The 24,325-nt window shown below is 40.3% G+C and overlaps 2 protein-coding genes across 3 annotated transcripts in view; both read right to left on the reverse strand.

Annotated features, from left to right (window-relative positions):
- The window catches only part of LOC109430731 (choline O-acetyltransferase), a 171,547-nt gene that overhangs the window by 75,052 nt on the left and 72,170 nt on the right, over positions 1–24,325 (reverse strand). The window lies entirely within an intron of this gene.
- LOC134283918 (vesicular acetylcholine transporter) overlaps positions 9,493–24,325 on the reverse strand; it is an 87,008-nt gene continuing 72,175 nt past the window's right edge. The window contains exon 2 of the mRNA XM_019706807.3: positions 9,493–20,123. Within this exon, the coding sequence (XP_019562352.3) occupies positions 17,868–19,619 (1,752 nt within the window). The 5' untranslated portion in view covers positions 19,620–20,123 and the 3' untranslated portion in view covers positions 9,493–17,867. The remainder of the gene's footprint in view (positions 20,124–24,325) is intronic.

The following is a 24,325-nucleotide window of genomic DNA, read 5'->3' on the forward strand; positions in this document are numbered from 1 at the left end:
TTCACTCGCAGTTCACATGTACATGGCGAAGCAATATTCATCGCCCTTCGCATGTTTTATCAGTGTTCAGCAACATTGCCAAGGACTTCAACCCTGTAGGATGCATATCGAGAACACTAGAGCATCGTATGGAAAGATAAAACTTATCTAGATCAGTTTAAGCAGATCTAGATCAAAACCAAAGACTTTAAAATGTATATCAATCAATTCAAAACACTTTGTCGAAGACTCCAACCCTCCAGGATGCATACCAAGATCACTACACTGAAATAAATTTTGTTGTGGAAATTACCGATTCCATAGTAAAATTACTAACCGTACCTATGATTCTCAACCGACAACAAAATCTGTTAAGTTCACTGAAATATGATTGAAGTAACAATGCATTGCAATAAATTTGACTAAAAGCGTAGTCGCCTCAACAACAAAACATTGTCAATTTTTCCTGGACACGCATCTTACAACACGGTATGGTTAAAAATACAATGCCCAGCTGTTAAATTTAGATTATTTTTGGTAATGTTAACAGCACTGCTGATTAAATTGACAGTGCTTTAGTGGAATTAACAGGAAATAGCTGTCGGTTGAGAATCATAGGTACGGTTAATAGATTTACTATGGAATCGGTAGTTTCTACAACAAAATTTATTTCAGTGTAGAGCGTCGTATTGAAAGATAAAACTTATCTAAATCCATTTCTGCAGATCTAGATCAATACCAAAGACGTTAAATGTAGTATCAACCAATCCAAAACACTTTGTCGAACACTCCAACCCTCTAGGATCCATACCAAGAACACTAGAGCATCATATTGAAAGGCAATACTTATCTAGATCAGTTTCAGCTGATCTAGATCAAAACCGAAGACGTAAGAATGTAGTACTAAGCAATCCAAAGCACTTTACCGAAGACTCCAACCCTTTGGGATGCATATCGAGAACACTAGAGCGTCCTATCGAAAGATAATACTTATCTAGATCAGTTTCAGCAGATCTAGATCAAAACCAAAGACGTTAAAATGTAGTAAAAACCAATTCAAATCACTTTGTGGAGAACTCCAACCCTCAAGGATGCATACCGAGATCACTAGAGCGTTGTATTGAAAGATAAAACTTATCTAGATCAGTTTCAGCAGATCTAGATCAAACCCAAAGACATAAAACTGTAGCACCAGTCAATCTAGACAACTTTGCTGAAGATCCTAACCCTCTAGGATGCTTGGCAAGAGCACTGGAGCGCTTGTTCGCCGAGAGCCGCAATTGATCGTAGCTAAGGAAGTTCAAAATAGTTGCGAACATTTTGTATTACCTCTACACTATGCCTGATCAGCAGAAATCACGTTTTGCAGTCATCTCCAGTTGTCACGACCTTGGTCAGAATTAAATTTTCCATGTAAAACAAAAAAATATCATTTTTTTTGAAAACGTTTCTTACTCACAGAGTAGGAAAAATGAGCATCCCTAAAAACATGAAGTTTGTATAAAATAAAAGTAGAATAGTTGGGTAAAGGATCTCTGAAAGAAAATTGAAAATCGGTTCACAGGCCAGAAAATTTTGAAATGTTGAGCTATTGAAAACCATCAACACAGACAGCCTAAAGATCGATGTTATTTACTCTAGTGTCTGGTGTGTAGTCTCCGTGCTTAGACACTTTATATAATCGTATATCTTGAAGGCGCCGTATGATAGTATAGTAATTACCTGTAACGAGAGAAATAAAGCAGAATGTAGTAAAAATTACTTCAGATATTAATAAAAAATAATGGTACATTGAAACATACAACTGATACAGGAACTTATAACAACTTATCAATTGTCATCGAAAATAAAGTCATTTCAATTGCATTTCGTCAGAACAGTGATATCTCAGCAGGAATGAGACTATCGAAAGACTACATACAACATCAAACCACTACCACCAGTAACGGCAATAACTGCCTCAGAAGCTTCAGAATGAGGTTGAACGGATGAAGGAGGAAAATACGGAAAGGTAAATACAGACACCAGTAAAAACAAGCAAATGTTTGTCGTACAGCCAAGGTAAAACGCCAACTATCGACCGTTATCCATCTGAGACATTAGATCTTTTTGGGATAACTTTTCCATGGGGGTAAAACAAAATTCTCCGTTTCATCCTCTATAAGCATTTCCACGGTTATTTACTGACCAAATCAAACGTGGTTCCAGCCTAAGTAAATTTAGACTTAAACTTTAAGTGTGACATGTTTGTAAGTCAGAAAACTTGTAATCTTTCACAATCAAATTGATTACGTGCTTTTCAATAAATTTACGATACGAGTTATGTAAGTTTCGTTTTATTCAACAATGAAAGTACGTGTATGAAAACACAAATGTTTTCGAGTAGAACATTTGTGACGAGGCGTTTTTAGTAGTTGAAGTGTAATTTGTTCATTTCGTCATTTCATCAACCCTCGGAAGGTAAAAATACGTCGTTCTACCTTAGGTGAACCGACAGCATCAACCGAAGAAAGATGAAAATGCTATCAAAAACGGCGTTCCACTAGCAAAACAGCATCCATATCTAGGCATCTGAAGCGAGGGTGTACAAATTAGACTAATTACTAACGCAAACCTACCCAAGCCCGTCAGTCTGCCGCAGTCAGTGGATGAACCCCTGCCTGAAGGCAAATGCTGCATCCGACAACAACGCCAACGCAACCCACCCACCACCGCACCGATGCGATAGGTACATGATGGGCTGTTCGGATCGGTCGGTCGTTCGGTGCTGCTGCTAACAAACCAACTTAATTTGCTGGAGGGAAAACTTGTGGAAAATGGGCAAAATAACATCGGTAACGAGAAATGCAAATACCGAGGGGAGTTGGATGCTTTCAGGAAAATCGAACGAAGTTTGGGTTTGGTGTTTGCGTTAGGGGATCCAGGTAATGAAGGCATATTTGATGTTTTCGGATTGTGTTATGTTTAAATTTATAATGAACTAGCTGTACCCGGCAAACTCTGTCTTGCCTACTGCGTTTTTTGACGTTTCAAGTTTCTAGCCAAGACCAAGTCCCCGGTCAAAATGTATGGACGATCGATTTTCAAAAACTCTCAATTTCTCCATGTTTTTTGCCTCATAAACCTTCCTTGGGTGAAAACTAACAGAACAAAACTTAGACGACCAAAATCGGACCTTCCGTTCGCAAGTTATGCGCGGTCCCACGTATGCCACTGCATTTTTATATAGATAGATAACTAGCTGTCCCCGGCAAACTTTGTCTTGCCTACTGCGTTTTTTGACGTTTCAAGTCCCTAGCCAAGCGCCCAAGTCCCCGTTCAAAATGTATGAAAACCCGATTTTAAAAAACTCTCAATTTTCCCATGTTTCAGGCCTCATAAACCTTCCTTGGGTGAAAACTAACAGAACAAAACTTAGACGACCCAAATCGGACCATCCGTTCGCAAGTTATGCGCGGTTTCACGTATGCCACTGCATTTTTATATATATAGAAGATTTATTCTGAACTTTCGGAGAAAAAGCATACTATTTTTATAAAATGCAGCTAGGAATGTTTACGGGATACATATTTCAGAATATGTATATAAAACCAAAACAATTCAATAGCCGACCATTGTTTTTTATTGGTAAGGTGAGGACAGGTATCCCCTGGAATTGTGAAGCATTGCTGTTGTGAAATATGGGGCGATGAATGATGAATGGATGAACTAATGAATATTTGTTTGTAGTGCACCCCCTGTGAAAAATCCGCAGTTTCGCCCATGGGGACGCTAAACAGAACTGGCACGATGGCCCTCCGGCGAGACAGGAATGTTGGTGTAGGCCCAATAAGACACCCATAAAAATCCCCATTACGAATAACATAGGAGAAAATACGACTCGATACAATCGGTAAAAACCCACGCGACGAAAAAAGGACTACGATTGGAAACTTGGAACACGGAATTGCAAGTCACTTGGTTTCGCAGATTGTGACAGGATAATCTACGACGAATTACATCCCCGCAACATCGACATCGTGGCGTTGCAGAAACTTTGTTGGACTGGACAGAAAGTATGGAAAAGCGGGCATCGAGCGGCTACCTTCTACCAAAGCTGTGGCACTCCCAATGAACTGGGAACAGGATTTATAGTGTTGAGCAAGATGCGACAACGTGTGATCGGGTGGCAGCCGATCAACGCAAAGATGTGCATGTTAAGAGCTAAGGGCCGTTTCTTCACCTACCTACAGCATCATCAACGTGCACTGCCCATACGAAGGAAGACCTGATGACGAGAAAGAAGCGTTATACGTGCAGTTAGAGCAAACATAAGATGGTTGCTCGCCACGTGACGTGAAAATCGTTGTCGGCGACATGAACGCACAGGTAGGAAGGAAGGAAATGTATAGACCGGTAATCCGGCGAAATATACTCTGCATGTCACATTGCATGAAAACGGCCAACGATGCGTGAACTTTGCAGCCTGTCGTGGAGTGGTAGTCCGAAGCACCTTCTTCCTCCGCAAAGATATCCAGAAAGCCACCTGCAGATCACCCGACCATCAAACAGAAAACCAAATTGATCACGTTCTAATCGACGCGACGGTAAATTCTTGCGCTCAAAACTTTCGACAGTCGAACGCTGCGGCTCAACATCGAGCGGCTGCGTAACGTAAAAGTGGCTCAAGACCTGAGAGAGAGGAGACAGCTGGCTTCGATTGCGTGCTACCTAATGTCAAGGAGGACCTGTCACAAACTGTCACCGAAAACCGAGCAAAAATTGCACATTGGTGGTGCGTAGTGGCCAAATATCCAAAAGATTTTATTAAAATTTGGCTCCGTTTGCTGCTCCGTTAGACCAAAAAAAAAAAAGGTTTGAGGATTCGTTTCATGCATTTTTATCGGTTTTTGAAAAACAAAATCAATATTTTCCCGGGATCCCGGGTAATCCCGGGATTTAAACAATTAAAAATTCCGAATCCCGGGATTTTTTCAGTCTGGGAAACAAGACCGTCTAGCCGGGACGAACTCCTTTGCCGGCACTCCCGGCCTCAATTGGATCGTCGCTAATCTCGCCGTTCCCGGCCGAAACACCCAAGACACCACCGGGACGAACTCCTTTGCCGGCGCACCCGGCCCCGATTGGATCGGGGTCGCCCATCCAGCTATCCACCTAAGCTTTCCAAATGAAATCTCGAGAAACCGCCTCGATCAACGTAGTCGTGTCATCCTCTGCATGCCCGGGAGCATCCCAGCCGAATCAACGAAAACTTGTCGGGACGAACCCTACACTGGCAGCCGCCAGGCCGGCTTGTATCCCAAAGCCCGGTTACAGGAACAAGGTATGTCGTCAGGAGCCATGGCTCCTTTTTGTATGTCCACCATGGGCCCCACCGTCGGCGATCGACCGCAACACATGTATTAACCCTAACCCACTAACCTTAATTTCATCGGCATGATCAAATAAAAAATTAAAATGTACAGCATTGTTAATTTCCTTAATTCTGGGCAAGTTCCCTCTGCATGTGCGTCTTTCCACTTGTGTTCGTCTACTTCAGCTGCGTTATCGTTCGTGTGACCTTTGAGCAGGTAGGAAGCCGAACCTGAGATATTGGAAATTGAGGTGAGCTAGTTAGGGACGTGCGGACGTCCACTGCCCAGACGTGTGGACGCCACCGGCAGTTACATGCTGAACCTCTCGCGCAGAGGCTTTGTGCAACAAGCCGACATGTGCAGAGACAATCATGGGAATCTTCTGACGAGCGAGCTTGAGGTGGTCGAGAGGTGGCGGCAGCATAACGATGAGCACCTCAATGGCAACGTTACAAGTACCGAAGGCGGCGTGGTAACAGATCTAGGAGTACGTGCGCAGGACGAAAGATTTCCAGCCCCAAACCTCCAAGAGATTGAAGAGAAGGTTAGCCGGTTGAAAAACAACAAAGCCGCTGGAGCAGATCAACTACCAAGCGAGCTACTAAAACACGGCGGAGAAGCACTGGTGAGAGCACTTCACTGGGTCATTACCAAGATTTGGTAGGAGGAAGTATTACCGGATGAGTGGATGGAACGCCTCTCTTAAAATCCTCTAATGATCCCCTAGAACGCACCTTAGACTCAATGAAGCACCCCTGAGATCCCTGGAACCCTCTGGGATTTTTTAAACGCTCCTGAAATTCCCTGAAACCACCTGAGACACCTCGAAAAGCCCCAGAGACCTCCTAGTACACCTTGAAACGTCCATGAGACCCCTTGAAGTGATCTGAAACACCCCTGATACCCCATGGTAACCTCCAGAAATCACCTGCAACTCCCTGAAACTCTCTGAGATCATCTGAAATGCACCTGAGGCCTCCAGACACCCCCTGAGACCCGCTGAGATCTCCAGGTACTCCATGAAACGACACTGGGATCCTCCTGAAGCTTTCTGAGCGATCCAAGCACCCTCTAAAACCTCCTTGGATTTCCTGAGACCCTTTGGAAGTCCACAGAGGTCTCCTGTAACCACCCTGAAAGCCAGTGAGAACCCCTAAATCGTGTTCTTGACACCTTTAGATACTTCACCCCCTTGAAATGCCCTAGAATAGCCCTAAATCACCTTGGGATTATCTGAAATGTTCCTGAGGCCCCTTGAAGCGCCCCTGGGTCCTCCTTGTACCCCATGAATACCCTCTGAAACGCCTCTGAGACCTCCAGGTATCTCCTAAGACCTCCTAAAACGCCCCTAAGACCCTTTAAAACCCCTCTGAGGCCCTCTGAAATGCTCCTGAGACCCCTTGAAACGTCGCTGAAAGCCCCTGAAACGCCTCTGAGACAAACATGGATGTAAGATTGGTAAGAAGAAGTTGGAAAACATATTAAAGAGAAAATGCAACAAATAACAGTGAACTCACGAAGTGTAGAATTAGCATAAGTTAAAACACACAGAAATAAAAATAAAAAAAAAGTGAACTCACGGTATACGAATGGTAAGTCGAGACGTATGTTTTACAACTACATCCGGGAATGAAAGACTGAACAAGGAATGGCAGAAGGGTGTGTAATGAAAAGATATTGCTACCAGATGGTAAAAGTCTATCTGCTACATCAGTGGTGCTCAAACTGCGGCCCGCGGGCCGCATGCGGCCCTCGAAGCTCTTGAATGCGGCCTGCAGAGTACTTTGGAAAAAAAACTCACTGATAGTTCAAAATAATGAAAACATATTATTGTAATGCTCAATTTTATGCAAATATTTATCCTTCATTTGTGATGAAATGATTCCAATTACTTAATACTTTGAATAATTTTCCATGATTGAAAAAGTTGTGACATTACATATCACATTTTGAAAATGGTGTTAAGATACTCCAGCCATAAGTAGCAATAAATAATTTGCTTCTACAAATGACTCACAATTGAATAGAATTTACTATTAATATGTTTTGTTTGGTCAAACTGAGATCTTTGAAAGTATTGAAGTACAAGAGATACTTATCGAAATTATCGAAAAATCTATGATTTTCTAATACTAAAATTGCCTCAGTAAAAAAGTTAGAACACTTTTAATACAATATTCACGATAATTTTCATCCTGCGGCCCGCGGCTCAGACGCGAAATCTCAATTTGGCCCGCGGTATATATCAACCTGAGCTCCACTGTGCTACATGATGTAGAACAGGAATGCTGTTTTGTCCAACAGACTGCATGATTTTAAAGGGGTAAAGAAGTAATTGCAGTGAAAAACGAAACGGACTAGTATTATTTGGAACAGTAGTTGAAGAATGTTTTGAAGCAACATGAGGGAGCTACGGGTGACAAAAATCGATCACAAAATGCGGCTTCACTGAGGAGGAGTACTGGAGTGCACTCAAATGGTGTAGCGACATCTCCCTGATAAGATCGACAGAGCGATAGAGATGTCAACCCCTTAGTCAACATGATATGACAGTTGTGCGAGTCTATGTATGTGTGTATATTGTCGTCGCGATTGAAACCCGAAGTTTCCCCACACCCGACAATCGAATTTTCTCAAAATTTAAACGTGAAACCTAACGTCGGACGTAGTGCACTGGGCAGCGGATCTGGCCCTCTATCCAGCGCACTCTGCCCGACGTACGTCCTCCTCTTCTTGGCGTAACGTCATCACTGGGACAAAGCCTGCTTCTCAGCTTAGTGTTCTATGAGCACTTCCACCACAGACAAACAGACGTAACACTCTTCAAAACGGCTTGGCACATGCATTTAACGATCAATTCAAATGTCATTTAGTTTGCGCGATCGTTCCACCAGATGCGCTAGTGTTCGATCGCTTTGACGTTTGCCAGTGTACACGTTGCTGAATGATGCAAACGAAAATTACAGCCAATTTGTGTAGTAGTGTGCGTGTCAGCAAAACGTCAAATCAAAATCCATCATGGCCGACAGTTTCGCGCGCGGTTCTACCAACAGGTGGCAGTGTGCTCAAGAAAATGACACCGGGCAAAAGTTTTTGATGAATTTCCTCTAAGAGTTACGTCTGTTTGTCTGTGCTTCCACAGTTATTAACTGAGAGCTTCCTCTGCCAATGACCATTTTGCATGTGTATATGGTGTGGCAGGCACGAAGATACTCTATGCCCAAGGAAGTCAAGGAAATTTCCTTTACGAAAAGATCTTGGACCGACCGGGAATCGAACCCGTCACCCTCAGCATGGTCATGCTGAATACCCGTGCGTTCACCGCCTCGGCTATATGGGCCGACGTACATCCGACGCACGGTTTTAGAGAAACCTCGATTTTCGCGTGTCGAAAATTCCGATTTTCAACAGCACGAGCAATAAATAAATTTAGAAAGCTGACGAAACATAAGTGGTAATGTACAATGAATGTATTTTTGTTATAGTGGTTGTCAATAGATAGCGTTGAGAAGCGCAATATGTGATTTGTTTTCTTCATATCACACAAACTCCAAGGTATGTTATCTTGTCTGTTTTGTGAGACCGTGTCCGCTGCACCCTGGAAAATCAAGCTTGACCATCAACCTCAACAAGACTATTTCGTTGAATGGAAACACGATCACCTCTCCCAGCTTTACGTTCGGTGGGCAAGCAATGGAGAATGTTGAAAACTTCCAATACCATGGTATTCGCCTTGACGGAGGCTCTCTGAGAGAATTGCGCTTGCGTGAAAACAATTTTTTTTAACATGGGAAAGGATAGGAGCTGCATTTTCAAATGCTTATAATTCTTTATGGATTTTTTTTCAAGCAAAACGTTCTTAATGTTATCGAATGAGATTTTGATACGCTATATTATAAACATAACATTGTGATTTAAAAACTTTTGTCTAAAACCAGTTATAATGTAGCTAATTGAAAGTATATTGCAAAACATTAACACTTTTTTCAATCTGAAGTCTCTAAAATATTTTAGAAGCATTTGAAAATGCAGCTCCTATCCTTTCCCATGTTAAAAAAAAATTGATTTCACGCACAGCGCAATTCTCTCAGAGAGCCTCCGTCAAGGCGAATTGATCAAGGATTGTGTATTGTTGGTAATAAAAAAAGCGCGAAACGTCTCATGTTGAACTAAATTTTTATTTCTATAATCATTTTCTCTCGTATCAACATCGTTACAATGCTTTTTCCGTCCAGACTTCTGTACTTTTCTCATACCGCTTCCATATTTCCACTTTACGCGACCTAATTCTCCTGCAGCGACTTACTCGGCCATGCTTGTTTTGTCATTCTTGTTTTCTTTTCTATATGTGCAGCGTGATTACTCCCACTCTTTCGTTATATGATATTGTTTGTTAGTTTTTTTTTTGTTTATCTCATAGAACTATAACTTTTTCACCATTCTTTCACTGTCTTCTTCTCAAGCACGTTACTCGGATTGGTTGTAATATGTTTCCTTATCGAATTCGTTTTAAGAACAGCTATATTGAATTTGTAATATTTTGTATTTTATTCCGCTTCTGTATAAGTGTTGATATGCAGATGTGGTTCTGATAATACTTTCGATCATGTTTGTGAGTGAGTTTGCTTTACGTGATTAACCGAGTACTATGATGAGAGCAGATGAAGATGATAGTGACTAAAAGTCGCCCAGATGTACTTGTACATTTCGAGACGTGATAATTGCGATTCTTGCGGGAGCTAAGGGGTGGGTTAACATTGTGTTTGTTTGTTAAAATGCATTAATTGTTACGCCATTCTACAGCAGTTGCGTACTTCCTACGTCAATAAAAGCCGGTTATTTGTTTTTTTTTGTCAATCTGGCGAAAGCGTGAGTTTTGAACCCATTGCTAGCAATTTCCACCACTGATGAAGAAATGAATTTTGTTCCTATCGGTGTTGACGCGAGTGACATGTAACATGAAATGATTCTTATGATTACGAGTTTTGTGTTTTTTATATGTTTGTTTCAACTTCGCATCACCCTTGTCTGTCTGGAACTCCACCACCGTTGGTGAACGGTCCGAGAGCACTTCGTCTAGGGTTCGTTCAGCTACGTTTGCATTTTTACGATTAGTATTACACGTGCCGGCACCTTAATCATTATGACTCATGTTTGATTTTGTATGTACATATATTTCCTAAATTGTTACAATTTTAATTTCACTTTAACTAAAGTCTATTATAAAGAGCACAGAACTTTACACAAGTGATCAGGTTTTCAACATGTGTGAACAATTTTACAAGAAAGAGATAGCGTTTGTTATAGAGTGCATAAAAGGCAAATAGTTTGCAAATGTAGTTGGATTTGAAACGACAGGAACATTGTTTGTGATATGAGCGAATTGGTGTATGTGAGTAAGTGAATCAATGTTAACATGGACGTGTAGCACAGATTAGGGGCAGTAGATGCGTTTGACTAGAGTAGTGGAAACTGAGCTTGACGTTTTTTTATTCGATGTAGTAGAGATGTGTGTGGGTTAATGTGAGTAATTATTAATGTTGTGGTCATTTTCTACAGCTATTTAGGTTTGGTTGATTTGCATTCTAACAAGTGTATTTTTAATAATAATTATAGAGCCTATAAGTAAGATTATCCTGTTAAGATGCTGTATTTTTTGTAATTAGTTTTATGTTTGTTTCAATTGTACAATACATTTAACAATACAACTCTTTTCACGATTTATGTCACGAACATCGATAAATGAGAAAGTCTTTTTGTAACACTGATCGGTTCTTTCGGTGATTTTAAGGTAGCTGTAACATTTCTAGTCCATTCCGTTGTTGTGAGAAGGGTCAATTGCAATAAATTATAATGATTAAAAGAACATATCTTTTTTATTCATTCAGTTTGAGTTAATGAAGGTTGGTTAAAATGGTTTGATTTTTATTTTTACAATTTTTTGTGCAGCAAAGTATTAGGTTGTCGATAAAACGCAAATTTTAATGAAAAATATCCCAAATCCCGTTTATATGTAGAAAAGGGATAAGTAGTGACCAGCCAGGCACGCCGTGGATTTGTATCTGTTTCATCAAAATATTGGAACCCTAAACAATTCTCAATATTATAGTCAAAATAGTGTTTTAAGATATTAACTGAAAAATACATTTTTTTTATAATAACCATACATTTGATTTGTCCATATCTTTGCACATTAATAAATCTAAAACGGAACAACAAAATATTTAATTTCTTTAAGGATAGTATTCTAGCTAAGCAGTTATTACTCATTCAAACTCTAATTTCTCTTACTGCTGGTAGTAAGGTAAGGAAAAAAAATACATACAGCATTTTTCTTCGATTCTAAATTTTGGTGAGAACCACAAACCTTGCTGAACATCCGTTATTGAATTTGTTCTTAACATCATGACCGAGTTTTTTTAACTGATGATCATGCTTTAAAAATAAGTGATCGTTGTTTTTTCACCCTGTGTACAGTCATGATGAAAAGCTAGAGCATCTACTGAGACAAAATTTTCGAACATTATTATACGTAAACAATTTCAAAAAATAATGCAATAATGTTCAAGAAACAAGCAATAACTCTATCTTGTGCAAGTTTCATCAACAAGTTTTTCAAAATTATGGATTTGCATAGATTGCCAGTCAAAACTATTTAAACCACACGAAATGACATTGGAATTTCTCGAAATACTGTCGGAAGCCTTTTAAGGACTGAAGAATCTTTCCGGAACTCCATAATAATCCCATGGAATTCCAATTTCCGGGATTTGTCAAATATACTAAAAAGGATCTAAGAGCCATTATAAAACCAAAATAAAAGGTATTAGGTTTTAGGAACCGCCACTCAAAACCTTTTTAAGCCTAATTGGTCACCAAAATATTATTTAAGCTGTAGCGATTTTGGTGAAGCTCGTAGTACTTAGATCCCCAAGTGATTGAGAATGTTCCCGAATTCCTGAATTCCGAACGATTTCCTCTGAAGTTTTTCACGAGGATCCTGCAGAATTTCTTGCAGAGGTTGCTCGCTTTTGTTTTTAGAGGGCCTCACGGATTTTTTTTCCAGAGTTCTACCCGCGTTTCACTCAACTTACATGAAATTTCTCCTAGGATTTAAACCTGGGATTTCTACAGAAGTTTCTCTGTGAATATTTCACGGATGCGGTAATTTCTTAAGATAATTATGTGAGCTTCTTTTAAAGTGTATCCTGGAATTTCCACAATAGTTTCTCTCAGGGTATTTCTTAAACGTTATTGCGGCATTTTTCTTGAAGTTTCAAATGTGATTTCTTCTGAAATTTCTCCCGGTCTTTGCGGAGCTGCTCTCAAGGTGTGTCTCCTAAGTATTTCAGGATTTGTCCTGAACTTGCACCCAAGATTTTTTCAGGGGTTCTATAGGAGTTTTTTTTTTTCTGGGAGTACTGCAGCAGCATAGAGTTCTTCCTGAGATTTCTTTTAATGGTTTCTTCAATCTTTGCTATATAGTGGATTCCAGGATTTATAGTAGTGAACCTTTTGTGATTTTTTCAAGAAATTTCACCCTGATTACTCATGAAATTTTTACCGGAATCCCTACTACTGTGTGTTCTTTTGGGGTTTTCTTGAATAGCTGTTCCTAGAGCTCTTGCAACGTTTTTTCAAGAGTTTTACTCGGAATACCTCCTAGGTGACCTACAATATTCGTTGTAAGAAATTTCCGTAGAAATATCGGAAGAAATACTTTGAAATCTTGCAAGACACTTCCTGTAGATCTATGGAAGAAAACTCCAGAGTGGTTTTGGAATTCTGAGATAAACTGGGACATCTTGTAACAAAGTGTGTAAATAATATTTGCAAAATTCCAGGAGAAAATCTGAACAACAGTAAGAAAAAATCCGAGAGGAACTCAATGGAAATCCCGAAAAATTTTCCAGAAAAAAATTTGAAAAAAATCCCGGGAGAAACTGTTGACAAGTTATCCTAGAAAACCACTAAAAAGTTCCTGATGAACGTTGAACAAATTTTAGAACTTTTAGAACGATTTCCTAAAAATAAGGTGACGATACTCTGTAAGCATTTCGAAAAAAAATCTCAAGATGTTCTGCGAGGTACTCAAGCTCAGACCTCGTGAAAAACTTGTGCAGAAATACTGGATCACACTCTGGCAGAATTCCCTGCAACAACTATCATAAATTCCGGTTGGAACATAAAAAAAAACATTCGGAAGGAAATACGAAAGAAATGGGAGAAACTCCTAAAAAAATTGGGAAACCGCCAGGAAAACAAAACCTTTACTGAGTTTAAGAAACAACTCGGAGAGAAATCGTTAGAAGAATTTTGTGAAAACTACGAAATATTATAAGGAAACAACTGCGGTAGAAATCCAAAGAGGAGTTCAAGAAAGCAATCTTGGATAGAGTTTCGAGATAAATGCTCAGAAGAATTGCGGAACAAATTCTGGAAAAAATCTTCAAGCGAATTCCCAAACAAATTTATAAGGAGTTCCTCGGATAGTTGGAATAATCGGTATCACCCGTTTTTGTTCGAAATTGGTGATATTCCAGGAGTTCCACACTTCCTTGTTCTCACGCATGAATTTCACTAAAGTCAAGATTCTATTATCCTGATCAAATTAAAAGAAAATCTAATAAACATTTTTATTGATATGAAATCATACACTGTTGGAAGAAAACTATGCATTGGGATTTATATGATCGTGACTTATTTCTTCTTTTTCCATTAAAAAACATGGGCTCTTGTTTTTGTATCAATATTGCTTTTGGATTATCATATTCATAAAATCGTGTCGCTTCGTTCACTACTGCGGATTAGTGGGTTGAGTATCTATCTGAAGATTAGTTGCTACTTGCTTTACTATACCTGCTCAGAAAACGTCTGTTCAACGCGTTGTTCTTCATATAATTTGTGCGTCTTTCAGTGAACCGTACAGAATTAGCTTGAAGCAAAATAATAAAGACTCAAATTGCTTGAAAGACGGTTTATGCTTGGCATTTGCGAACCTAACCTAAATAAAGCCTGAAATGATGATTGACAATGTGCTGAAGTTTGGAAATCATAAAAGATAAGATTGAAGTTAACCTCCTGCAGAATGATGCATTTAAGAAATAGATTCCTTTTTTACTTGGAATAAAATATCAATCAAACTATTTTTCTTTCAATTAGAGCTAATTTCAGAACGCCCTTATTGTAAAATTACAATACAAACTGAAACGCGTACCTACTCCAAAGTAACATTTTTTGTCAAATAAAGGAGAAGTGGTCTAAGGACCATCTTAAAACCAAAACAAAGGATATTCGGTTTTATAACAAATCTCAAAATCTCTACAAGACTAATTGGTAATCAAAATATTACTTGGGGCTGTTTGTGCAAGTTCAAGTAGGAATTTTTAGATGCTTTAAAGTTTTACAGTCAATCATCTTTGAAATCTATGTTGAACTTGCAATTGTTTGTGTAGTACTTAGTATGAAAACAAAATTGCTATGGCATTACTGATCATTGTTTCAAGAATTCGAATGAAAACATGTTAAATCAAATGTAATAATGCAATTTTTTCAAATTGAACCGTTCTAATAGGAAGCGTTATTTGTATTACACAAATGAACTGATATCGTAAGAAAATTGCTAAACGCTATGCATCATCAAATCACAGACAAACAGACGTAACACTCTGATAATTCCCATCGTACACCGGTTTAACGGTCTTTTTCAAAATTTGACAGTTGGCCAACTGCCCAACCGTGGCGCTCGCATAGTTTTTGTTCGAGTTTGACGTTTGCTCACTACCGCCACCTACTTGGTGGTCGGCCAAACATAGGCCTTTTAGCATTGGGCGAATATGTTTTCGTGACTATGATTTGAATCGAAAAATGTTCGAAGTGTTACGTCTGTTTGTCTGTGATCAAATCATCAAATCAAATTTAATCAAAAGCAAGTTACCTTGGCTAGTTTGGTTATCATCAGAGACGTTCTTAATTGAGGGTGTAGTGAATAGTAGAGGACAGTTAGTTGCTAAGTATCGAGACTTTTTTGAAATATATGGTAATTATAGTCCATGCCTGTAGTGTTCAAAATAAACGAAGAGATTTTCAAAACATTCGCTGCGCGTTGCTTGGAAAATCTTCGTCAAAAAATCTCAAAATTCTTTGCACTTTTCTCAGACGAAGTTGGCTCTACAGTCGCGCATAATAAATACGATTGCGTTTCTTGTTACAGTTACTACCGTATTACCCCGCTAATACGACACCGACTGCTGTCGAATAACCGGGGTAAACTTTTAATTCGACAAACTGGTCACTCTACACCACCATGCTCATTGAAATTTGGCAACTCTATTTTTGTTTTTGTTTTGATTTCTGGATTTGTTATGAAACATAATTTCAACAAATATTGCGGTGGCGCGAATGAAAAGCTCGATCTTTTTACGGTTGTTGCCATTTTCAGTTCATCCCGGTTCGTCTCCAGGCGGTTTGGGTGTTGAATAGCACCAAATAAGAACTTCCGAAATTAGCGGCTGCAAGAGGAGCTGCTGCGGGTGCGAGTATAAGCGCAATAACAAACTGTTTTGCATTTACATTGTACATCGCTGTGACATCTGAACACTTTTTTATTCGACATGTGTCGAATAAGCGGGGTACGAATTAAAAAGTGTCGTATTAAAACGTGTCGAACCAGAGGGGTAAGACGGTAATCATAACAGCGTTAAGGGAATTTTATAATGGAATTTGACAGCAAGCACACTCACCTCAGTGATCTTATTGCCGTTCATCTCAAATATAGTCAAAAACATCTGTCACTTCGCAAAACGCGCGCGTGCTTTTGTTTTGGGAAAGAACATATTTTCGTTTTGTTTTGCCTTGCGGGTGTCACTACGGCTGTACAACCGTCGCCGAATTCGAATAAAAGATACGCGCGACAATATGTGTTCCAGGGCTAGAGCAGCGCGTTGTGTTGTGTGCGACATATTTTTTTCAAACTGTCCTTTACTCTTCGCTACATTGATCGTCGAAGATATTAATTACAAAAAATGCACTCATTTCGTTACTCCTCAACACTCTACTTAAGCATGGTTACACGCCCATCAAGCCAATCGAAACTTAAAGTACTAAGCATCAACGTAAATTTACCAGTCTTATTTTTTTTAAAGGGGTTTGCGTCCGCTGTGAGTCGTTTAAGGTTTTGTTTGTTTGGTGTAAAATTGATATGACTGCGATATTTCAGGTTCTCGTGCTGGTGAAATTGCGTCACCGCACTTTTTGCATTGTGGGTGAGTGGATTTCCTAATAAATACATCATCTTTAGCAGTGTATATGTAATATTTTTATGTGTTTAAGTATATGACAATATCTTTTTCTGTATAATAATTGTTCGAATACACGTGGGTGGTGGTGACGCGTGACAGTCGCCACGCCAACCCACCGTTGTCATTTGATTTAACTATTTTAATTGATATCATTAGAGATCGTTTTTTTCCTTTTGTTTCACACACTTGTGGTCGAACCGAAAAAAGGAATAATTTACACAAAGATTCGAGTTGTTGCTGCTGTGAACTTATATGTTATGTTACGCGCGGTTGTGTTTTATCGGTTGATGCAGTACTGTATTACCTTCCGGATAATTTGATAAATTCTGTATATGTTATAGACCCTATCACTTACTAGCTACTTAAAACTGTATAGAAGATAATGCGGTATCCCCGCAGCTAAACGTCTCCGATAAATGGAGCACGTCCTTGTTAGAGGATACCGCTGTTGCGCCCTGAAGTACTAAAAGTAATAATCATCATATAATATCACTTTGGTAAATTCAGGCGAGCCGAAGCTCTGATATGTATCGTTCTACCTTGGTTGTATCATATGTTAAGAATACGTTTGGGTGATCCCCAAAAACAAAAAGCTTACTAAAACTGAAATGCCATGCGAATAGCGCCCAAGACTTGGCTTCTCTGCATCGAATAGAGCGTTTCACCTTGGTTTGATATGTCTATGATACCAATGCAGTTCGGAACAAGCTGAGCACCTGCAGGGCTTCTATCAACTAGGTCCTTAGGTGGTAGTGCCTTAATCTCTTTAAATATATTCATATAGTTTCGTCTATACCTTTTGCATACGTCTTCTCTTTGCTCGAGTGAATAATACAGTTATGTCTTAGGGGTAAAAGACCATCATCGTCAAATCATCACATATGCAAAACCTACTTTATCATGAGATATTGCAATAATATTTACGATAAAAGAAACTGCAAATATCGAGAAATCGATGACGGTTGTTTGTCCCTTGACAAATTTGGGTACACAGTTATCTGTTTAACACTTAGCGACTATACAATCCTACGAATTTTCAACTCAACAATACATGTTGCACGCATCGCTTTTCCAGTTTTGAACTGCATTCCTGCACACCTTTTCAACCCTCTCATCACTTGTTTCGTACCATCTTGCGCTCATCCCATTTGTTTAAAACCATTTTATTTCTATACATTATACTAACGCACCGTAGGATGAACAAAGAAAACAGGGAACAATCACAACGAACAATTTAAAAACCTTGCCTAAACGGATTGGAGATCCGCGGTTGTGATGGCGCTTGTTGCTGCTGCTGCTGCTGCTGCTGCTGTTCCTGTTGCCGGAACGGATTAGCCACCGGTTGCTGTGGAAGATGTCTCGATGACTGCTGCTGCTGATAGACTCCACCTTGCTCCTGGTATCCGGGCTGGTAGTTTTGGTAACCACCCGGCTGTTGTTGATACTGATCGTAGCTTCCATTCTGCGAGTAGCCCTGATCGATATTTGTTTCTTGCTGCTGTTGGTAGCCACTGTCGTCTTGCTGCCGGCCGTACTCCAGGTGATTTTTGTACTCTGTTCCGACCGCTTGTTGGTCCTGCATAGTGTACGTTTGGTATTCTTTGGTCGGAGGATCTCCCATCAGCACGTTTGCTTCGTTTTCAAAGTGCTTGAAGTCATAGATATTGCGCAAATAACCTAGCACTGGAGCGTACAGTAGATTCGAGAAGGCAATGCCAAAGTTGAGGGCAGTGAATCCAATTGCTTCTACGACTCCGCCAGCTATGATTGGACCCACGGCGTATGCTATCGAATAAGAGATATCGGCAATTGCATATATACTACCATAGACAGATACATATCGGACGTCCACAAGGTATCCGAGTGTTGGAAGCAATGCTGTATCGATAAGCGCAATTCCGAAACATATACCGCAAATCGGAATCATCAGAACGATGTACGATGAACTGAAAGGAATCATGAAGCAACAGAGACCTTCCAGGGCTAGACCTCCTGCTGCCATAACCCACTGCTTTTCCGGATACTTTCGTGCCATCTTAACCGTTATCACTACACCGATCACGTGTGGGAAGAATGCCGGTAGCCACACCATGCCGATCTTCCAGTTATCGTTCGTTAGCGTATCTTCCATCCATAGCGAAATGGTGGGTTCCAAGAAAGCCAATGCTACATTAGACATGGTCAGAGCGCCAGCGCAAACCGCAATGTACGGATCCATCAATAGCCGCCAAATGGGTATGGTATCCTGCTTAACCTCTTGTCTTTCCGCCAAAATTTCCTTAATTGGTTTCATCACTAGCAGCAACATGAATCCATCCATTAACGATATCAGCGCTAGGATCACGAAAGGAACCTCCTTTCCGGCGAACTGATATAAAGCTCCCCCGAATGGCGGTGCCACCAAGCATCCAAAACTGATGAACGCCAGTGCAATACCCAGTGCTTTGGAACGTTCCGCTTCTTCTGTAAACCGATCGGCAATCATCGCCAAGCCCGAAGTGTCCGCAAACGCTGATCCAACGCCCTGAAGAGACCGGGCAAAGAATAGCATACTATAGCTTCTACCGCAGGCGAACACCATCGTCGACAAAAACATGATCAGCAGGCCGACCATCATCGGGAGATCGTACCCGATTCTGTCGATTAACGCCCCGGAAAACGGGTTCACCATCAGCTGCACAATGGCCTTGGACGCGAACAGAACTCCCGTGGCGGAGTCCTGCCCATTGTGAGCGTGGGCATGTGGCGTAAAAACAGTCGTTGGGGCGCTCGTATTAAGAGGTTCCTCCGGTCCCCACGTTCCTATGTACCGTAGATAGTCTGGAATGATCGGTACGATCACCATGTACAACATATTATCTAGTAGCAGTGCAATCGAGACGATCACCAGGATCAGCTTGCGCTGAGACGTCGGCTCCTGCACTTTGGTCCAGAAGATTTCCTTGACCTCGCTCGGTTCGAGGTTGATGATCGGTAACGGCGCCATCACGATTTTTTTTTACTAATTTCAGTCTATTTAGGCAACGGAAGATCACTCAATCAATTTGTTTATACTTAAGCAGCGTTGATCGTTCGATGAGCGTTTCGCTCTTCACCCGAGTTTGCTCTATTGGAGATTGGAGTGACCTTTGTGCGCCGTCGTCGATGCTAATGCTCTTAGCTGTCCGCGGCGATTTGTCGTGTCACGTTGATGCACCTTTCTAAGCAGGGCATCATTGGGTTGCCGTTTCCTGCTGGTTGACCTGATCGTCGTCGTTGTCGTCGTCGTCGTCGTCGTCGCCGCCGCTGTCGTTAGCGTAATTGTAAAGGCGGTGATTGTGGCTGACCCTGTGGGTCGACGAGCAAACCAGCTAGTGAACCCTTCACTTTTAGGTTCGATTTTTTTTGGATTCTACCCTTGTGTGGTGGATCGTCTTCCTGCCTACACGCGTCTATCTCTCGCTCACATGTGGGGTACCTTCGTCGTCGTCGTCGCTTCCAAGTTGGCAACCTTGAGAACACAGAAACAAAACTTTAGTCAGATGGGGGCTGTGAGTAAGTTTTATTTTAAATTGATGTTTACGTATATTTTGAACATTAAATTGGCAGGGAGTTTGAAGGAAGCGAAGGGAACTGGATTTGGAAATAATAAATATAGAACCGAATAGGGTTTTAGGTAAGGTGATTCCCGAGTTTCAAGGCGATCGTGCTACTTCCGGATTTGATCAATCATCGTTGAGAAGAGCGTGACTTGATCATAATTTCACTCATTGGCTTCTAACGGCCGAGTTCAGTCAGGCTACTATAATTTGGTATGATTGAAACGATGTTTTGTTTCTGTGCTCATCAAGGATACCGCTCTGTCTGAGGAATCGATGGCGATTGGAATCAGTTTCGGTGCAGGAAAGCTAATTTGGGAAGGCATGACTCTTAAAGCTCTCTCTTTCTCTGTCTCACCAGACTCTTTCGTACTCAGCAGAAGGACGTTCGTGCAAAATGCAGTCGGCCAAAACTATAATGAGAAATAATGATCTACAAACAGTCAGTGAAAGAAGACAGATTGGAAGAGAAACACAAAATAATTATTCAATTGGAGCTATTTTCGTTATCATTTTGAAACTATGCCTATGGTGCACGTAATGTGACACTGCTGTTACACCTAACCAGAGAATGTCAGATTGTATTGCATTTTTGGTGGATTATGAAAGCTGTAATTTTTTTTTATTCTTTTACTTCGTGCTCAAATTTATTCAGAAGGATGTTATGATCTCCAACAAAAACTGTTGATAGAATTTGATTTTTTTTTTGGTAGGGTGCAGTGCACAGTTTCATCTGTATAACTGTCGACGGAGATATACAGGCAAAGATGTCGGCAGGTCTGGTGGAGGAGAGCCGCATATTTTTTTTTTGTGAGCGAGAGACAGGCGAGGAAAGAGGTGGAGACATATTATTTTGATAAAAAAATATACATTATTAACATTCATTTCAATCATAGCAAATTATACTCTTTACCTTGATTCACATTTAGGCTTCAATGCTGTGGCGGGTTTTGAGATATTGTCGGCCAGTTTGTCTGTGGTTTGTAGTGTGTGGAGTTTCATAATAGCTGTAGCACTATATTAAAACAGCTTTCATAGCTTTGTAGTAACATCTTTAACTACAAAGTCAAGCTATTCTGATCCCATTCGTTCAGTTCGAATGAACATATTACAGTACATGTTTTGAGGTTATGGCTTTCAGTCTTGGAAGAAAAACTCAAAAACGGATTGTTAAGTCTTCATCCGACTTAACAATCCGTTTTTGAGTTTTTCTTCCAAGACTGAAAGTCATAACCTCAAAACATAAGATCAACAGTCGATTCCTCAAGAAATATTACAGTACAAACATTCAGGAATTGCGTCTTCCATGCCCTTGAGGAACAAAAAAAAATAACAGAAATGCATTGGAACCTTGGACATGCGCAATTCCCCACGTTGGGCGCCAATATAACAAAAATATTGGAACCCTAAAAATGTTCGTTTGATTTTCCGTATCCGGTCCCACGTTTGGGGCACTTAGGCCGTCCGCAATGCTGAGTTTTAAATTTTGTTTTAATCTGCTCGAGGTTCTAAAATTTAAAACTGAAAAAATATGGATCACAATATGCATTAGCCCCAAAGTTTTTTCCAAAGATTTCTTATGAGGATTTCACAAGCAGCATCACCCATTCTTCCAACAGTTGATAGTGTATTTCTCTTATTAAATCACAGGATTCTTTTGAAATCCCTCCACACATTACAGTAGAATATTCCTGATGATGATTAACCTGGGCTTGTTAGGGGAATATTCTGTAAGTTTACATACAGAATATTCCCTCCATATTCCTTTCAAGTTCCCAGAAAGCTCCGGAAGTTCTTTCGTGATTCCCATTGCAGATTCGTTCTGGAATTTCCGTAGTTCATTTTGAGGTCCCTGCATAACTATAATCTAAGATTGTTCTATGTTCTGGGATCCCTCTGGAAACACTTTTTGAAAAACTTCCAAGAATTCGTTCTTAAATAGCTCCAACTGTTTGCTGTTATTGTTTTTCCTTTTCTTCAAGATTTTCTCGGGATTTCTCCTAGAAGCTCCTCAGAAATTTTTCGGAAATATTTTCAGGATTACCTTGGAAATTCCGTCAGAAATTCTCAAAGACTTCCTGCAGAAAATTCTTGGTAACTATTGCAGTAGATTCTCGAGAACTTTTCCATGAGTTCCTCAGGAATTGCAGCAGGAATTTCTTCGGGAATTCATCAGGAATTTCCGAGAGATCTTTGTAAATTGCTCAAGGATTTCCTCGGTGATTCCTCCAGGAGTTAATCGCATATTTATCAAGATTTCCTAAGAAATCTTCCAAATGTTTCTCAGAAATTTCTTCAGGAGTTCTTCGGAAATATCTCTAAGAGGTGATGATGATTAACCTGGGCTTGTTAGGGGAATATCTGTAAATAAAAAGAAAATCGGGTTAAGTACGGTTCCTTTGAATTCCACTAAGAATTTGCATCCTTTGACAGATACGTATTTCGACCTCAACTGTAAGGTCGTCTTCAGTGTCTTGTACTTGACTCGACTCGACTCAAGTCGAGTCAAGTACAAGACACTGAAGACGACCTTACAGTTGAGGTCGAAATACGTATCTGTCAAAGGATGCAAATTCTTAGTGGAATTCAAAGGAACCGTACTTAACCCGATTTTCTTTTTTATTTTTATTTATCTCCAAGAGTTCGTCGGTTATTTCTCCAGTGGCTCCCCAAGATATCCTCCAGGAGTTCCCCAGAAATTCCTTCAAGAATTGCATCAGCAGTTTCTCAGAAATTTCTGCAGGAGTTTGTCATAGAATTTCTAAGGGAGTTCCTCGGTAATTTTTATAGGAGTTTTTCCTGGAGTTCTTCGGGAATTGTTTGATCATTTCTCCAAAATTTCCACAAAAACTATTCCAGAAGTTCCTTCAGAATTCTTCCAGATTTTCATCAGGAATTCCTCCGTGAGATAGTCGACAATTCTTTCGGTAGTTTCTCGGATCTATGATTTTCTCGGGAATTCGGGAATTCCATAAGAATTTTCTTCAGAACTCCTGGAGGAATTCTCAAAGAACTCCTGGAGGAATTCCCGTGGAACTCCTGAAGAGTTTCTCGAGAAACCTCTGGAATAATTCTGGATGATCGCCTGGATGAGTTTCTCTAGCGTGCGCAGCTTTTTCTTTTTTTTCACTCACTCTCGTAAACAACAACGAGAATGAGAAAGATAAAAGAGGGAGCATTATTTTCCTGAAGATATTTCCGAGAAACACCTACAGCAATTGCCGGAAACTCTTGACGGAATTCTCGAAAAACTCCTTCAAGAATTCGCGGAGAACGGCTTCCCGGGGAGCTCTTGAAGAAATTCACAAGGAACTCCTGGAGGAATATTCGAGAAACTCCTGGAGAAATTCCCGAGGTTCTCGTGGAGGAATTCCCAAGGATCTCTTCGAGAAATTCCAGAGAAACTTCTGTAGAAATTTCCGAAAAAATGCCACTGCAATTCCCTAGGAACTTCTTGAAGAATTTCACTGCTGGATGAATTCCTGGGGAAATTCCCGATGAGCTCCTGGAGGAATTCTCGATGAATTTCTTGAGAAGTTCCCGAAAAACTCCTGGAGTTATTTCCGAAGAACTCCTGGATGAGTCTCGAGGAACTCTTGGAAAACAAATCTAGAAGTACTCTTGAAGAAATGCCTGTGGAACTTGCGTTGGAAATTTCCGGAAACTCATGCCGCAATTGCTAAAAACGCATGGATGAGTTTTGCAGGAACTTTTTCAAGAACTTGCGGAGAATCAATTCCCAGAGAACTCATGAAGAAAAATTCCCGAGAAGCTCCAGGAGGAATTCCCAAAGAACTCTTGGAGGAATTCCCGAAGAACTTCTTGAGAAATTGCCGAAAACCCCATGGAGTTATTCCCGTAGAACTCCTACACGAGTTCTCAAGGAAATCCTGAAAAAAAATCTCGAAGAACTTCTGGAGGAATTTCCGAGGATCTCTTGGAGAAATCCCTGAGGAACTTTTGTTGGCATTGTCTGGAAACTCATGCAGCAATTGCCAATGCTCAGGAATGAGTTTCCAAGTAACTCTTTCAATAACTTGCGGAGAATGATTCCTGGGGAAGGTACTTCTGGAGAAATTTTCGAAGATCTTTTGAAGAAATGCTAGAAGAACTC

Source organism: Aedes albopictus, chromosome 1 (genome assembly GCF_035046485.1).
Source record: "Aedes albopictus strain Foshan chromosome 1, AalbF5, whole genome shotgun sequence".
NCBI classification, from domain to species: domain Eukaryota; kingdom Metazoa; phylum Arthropoda; class Insecta; order Diptera; family Culicidae; genus Aedes; species Aedes albopictus.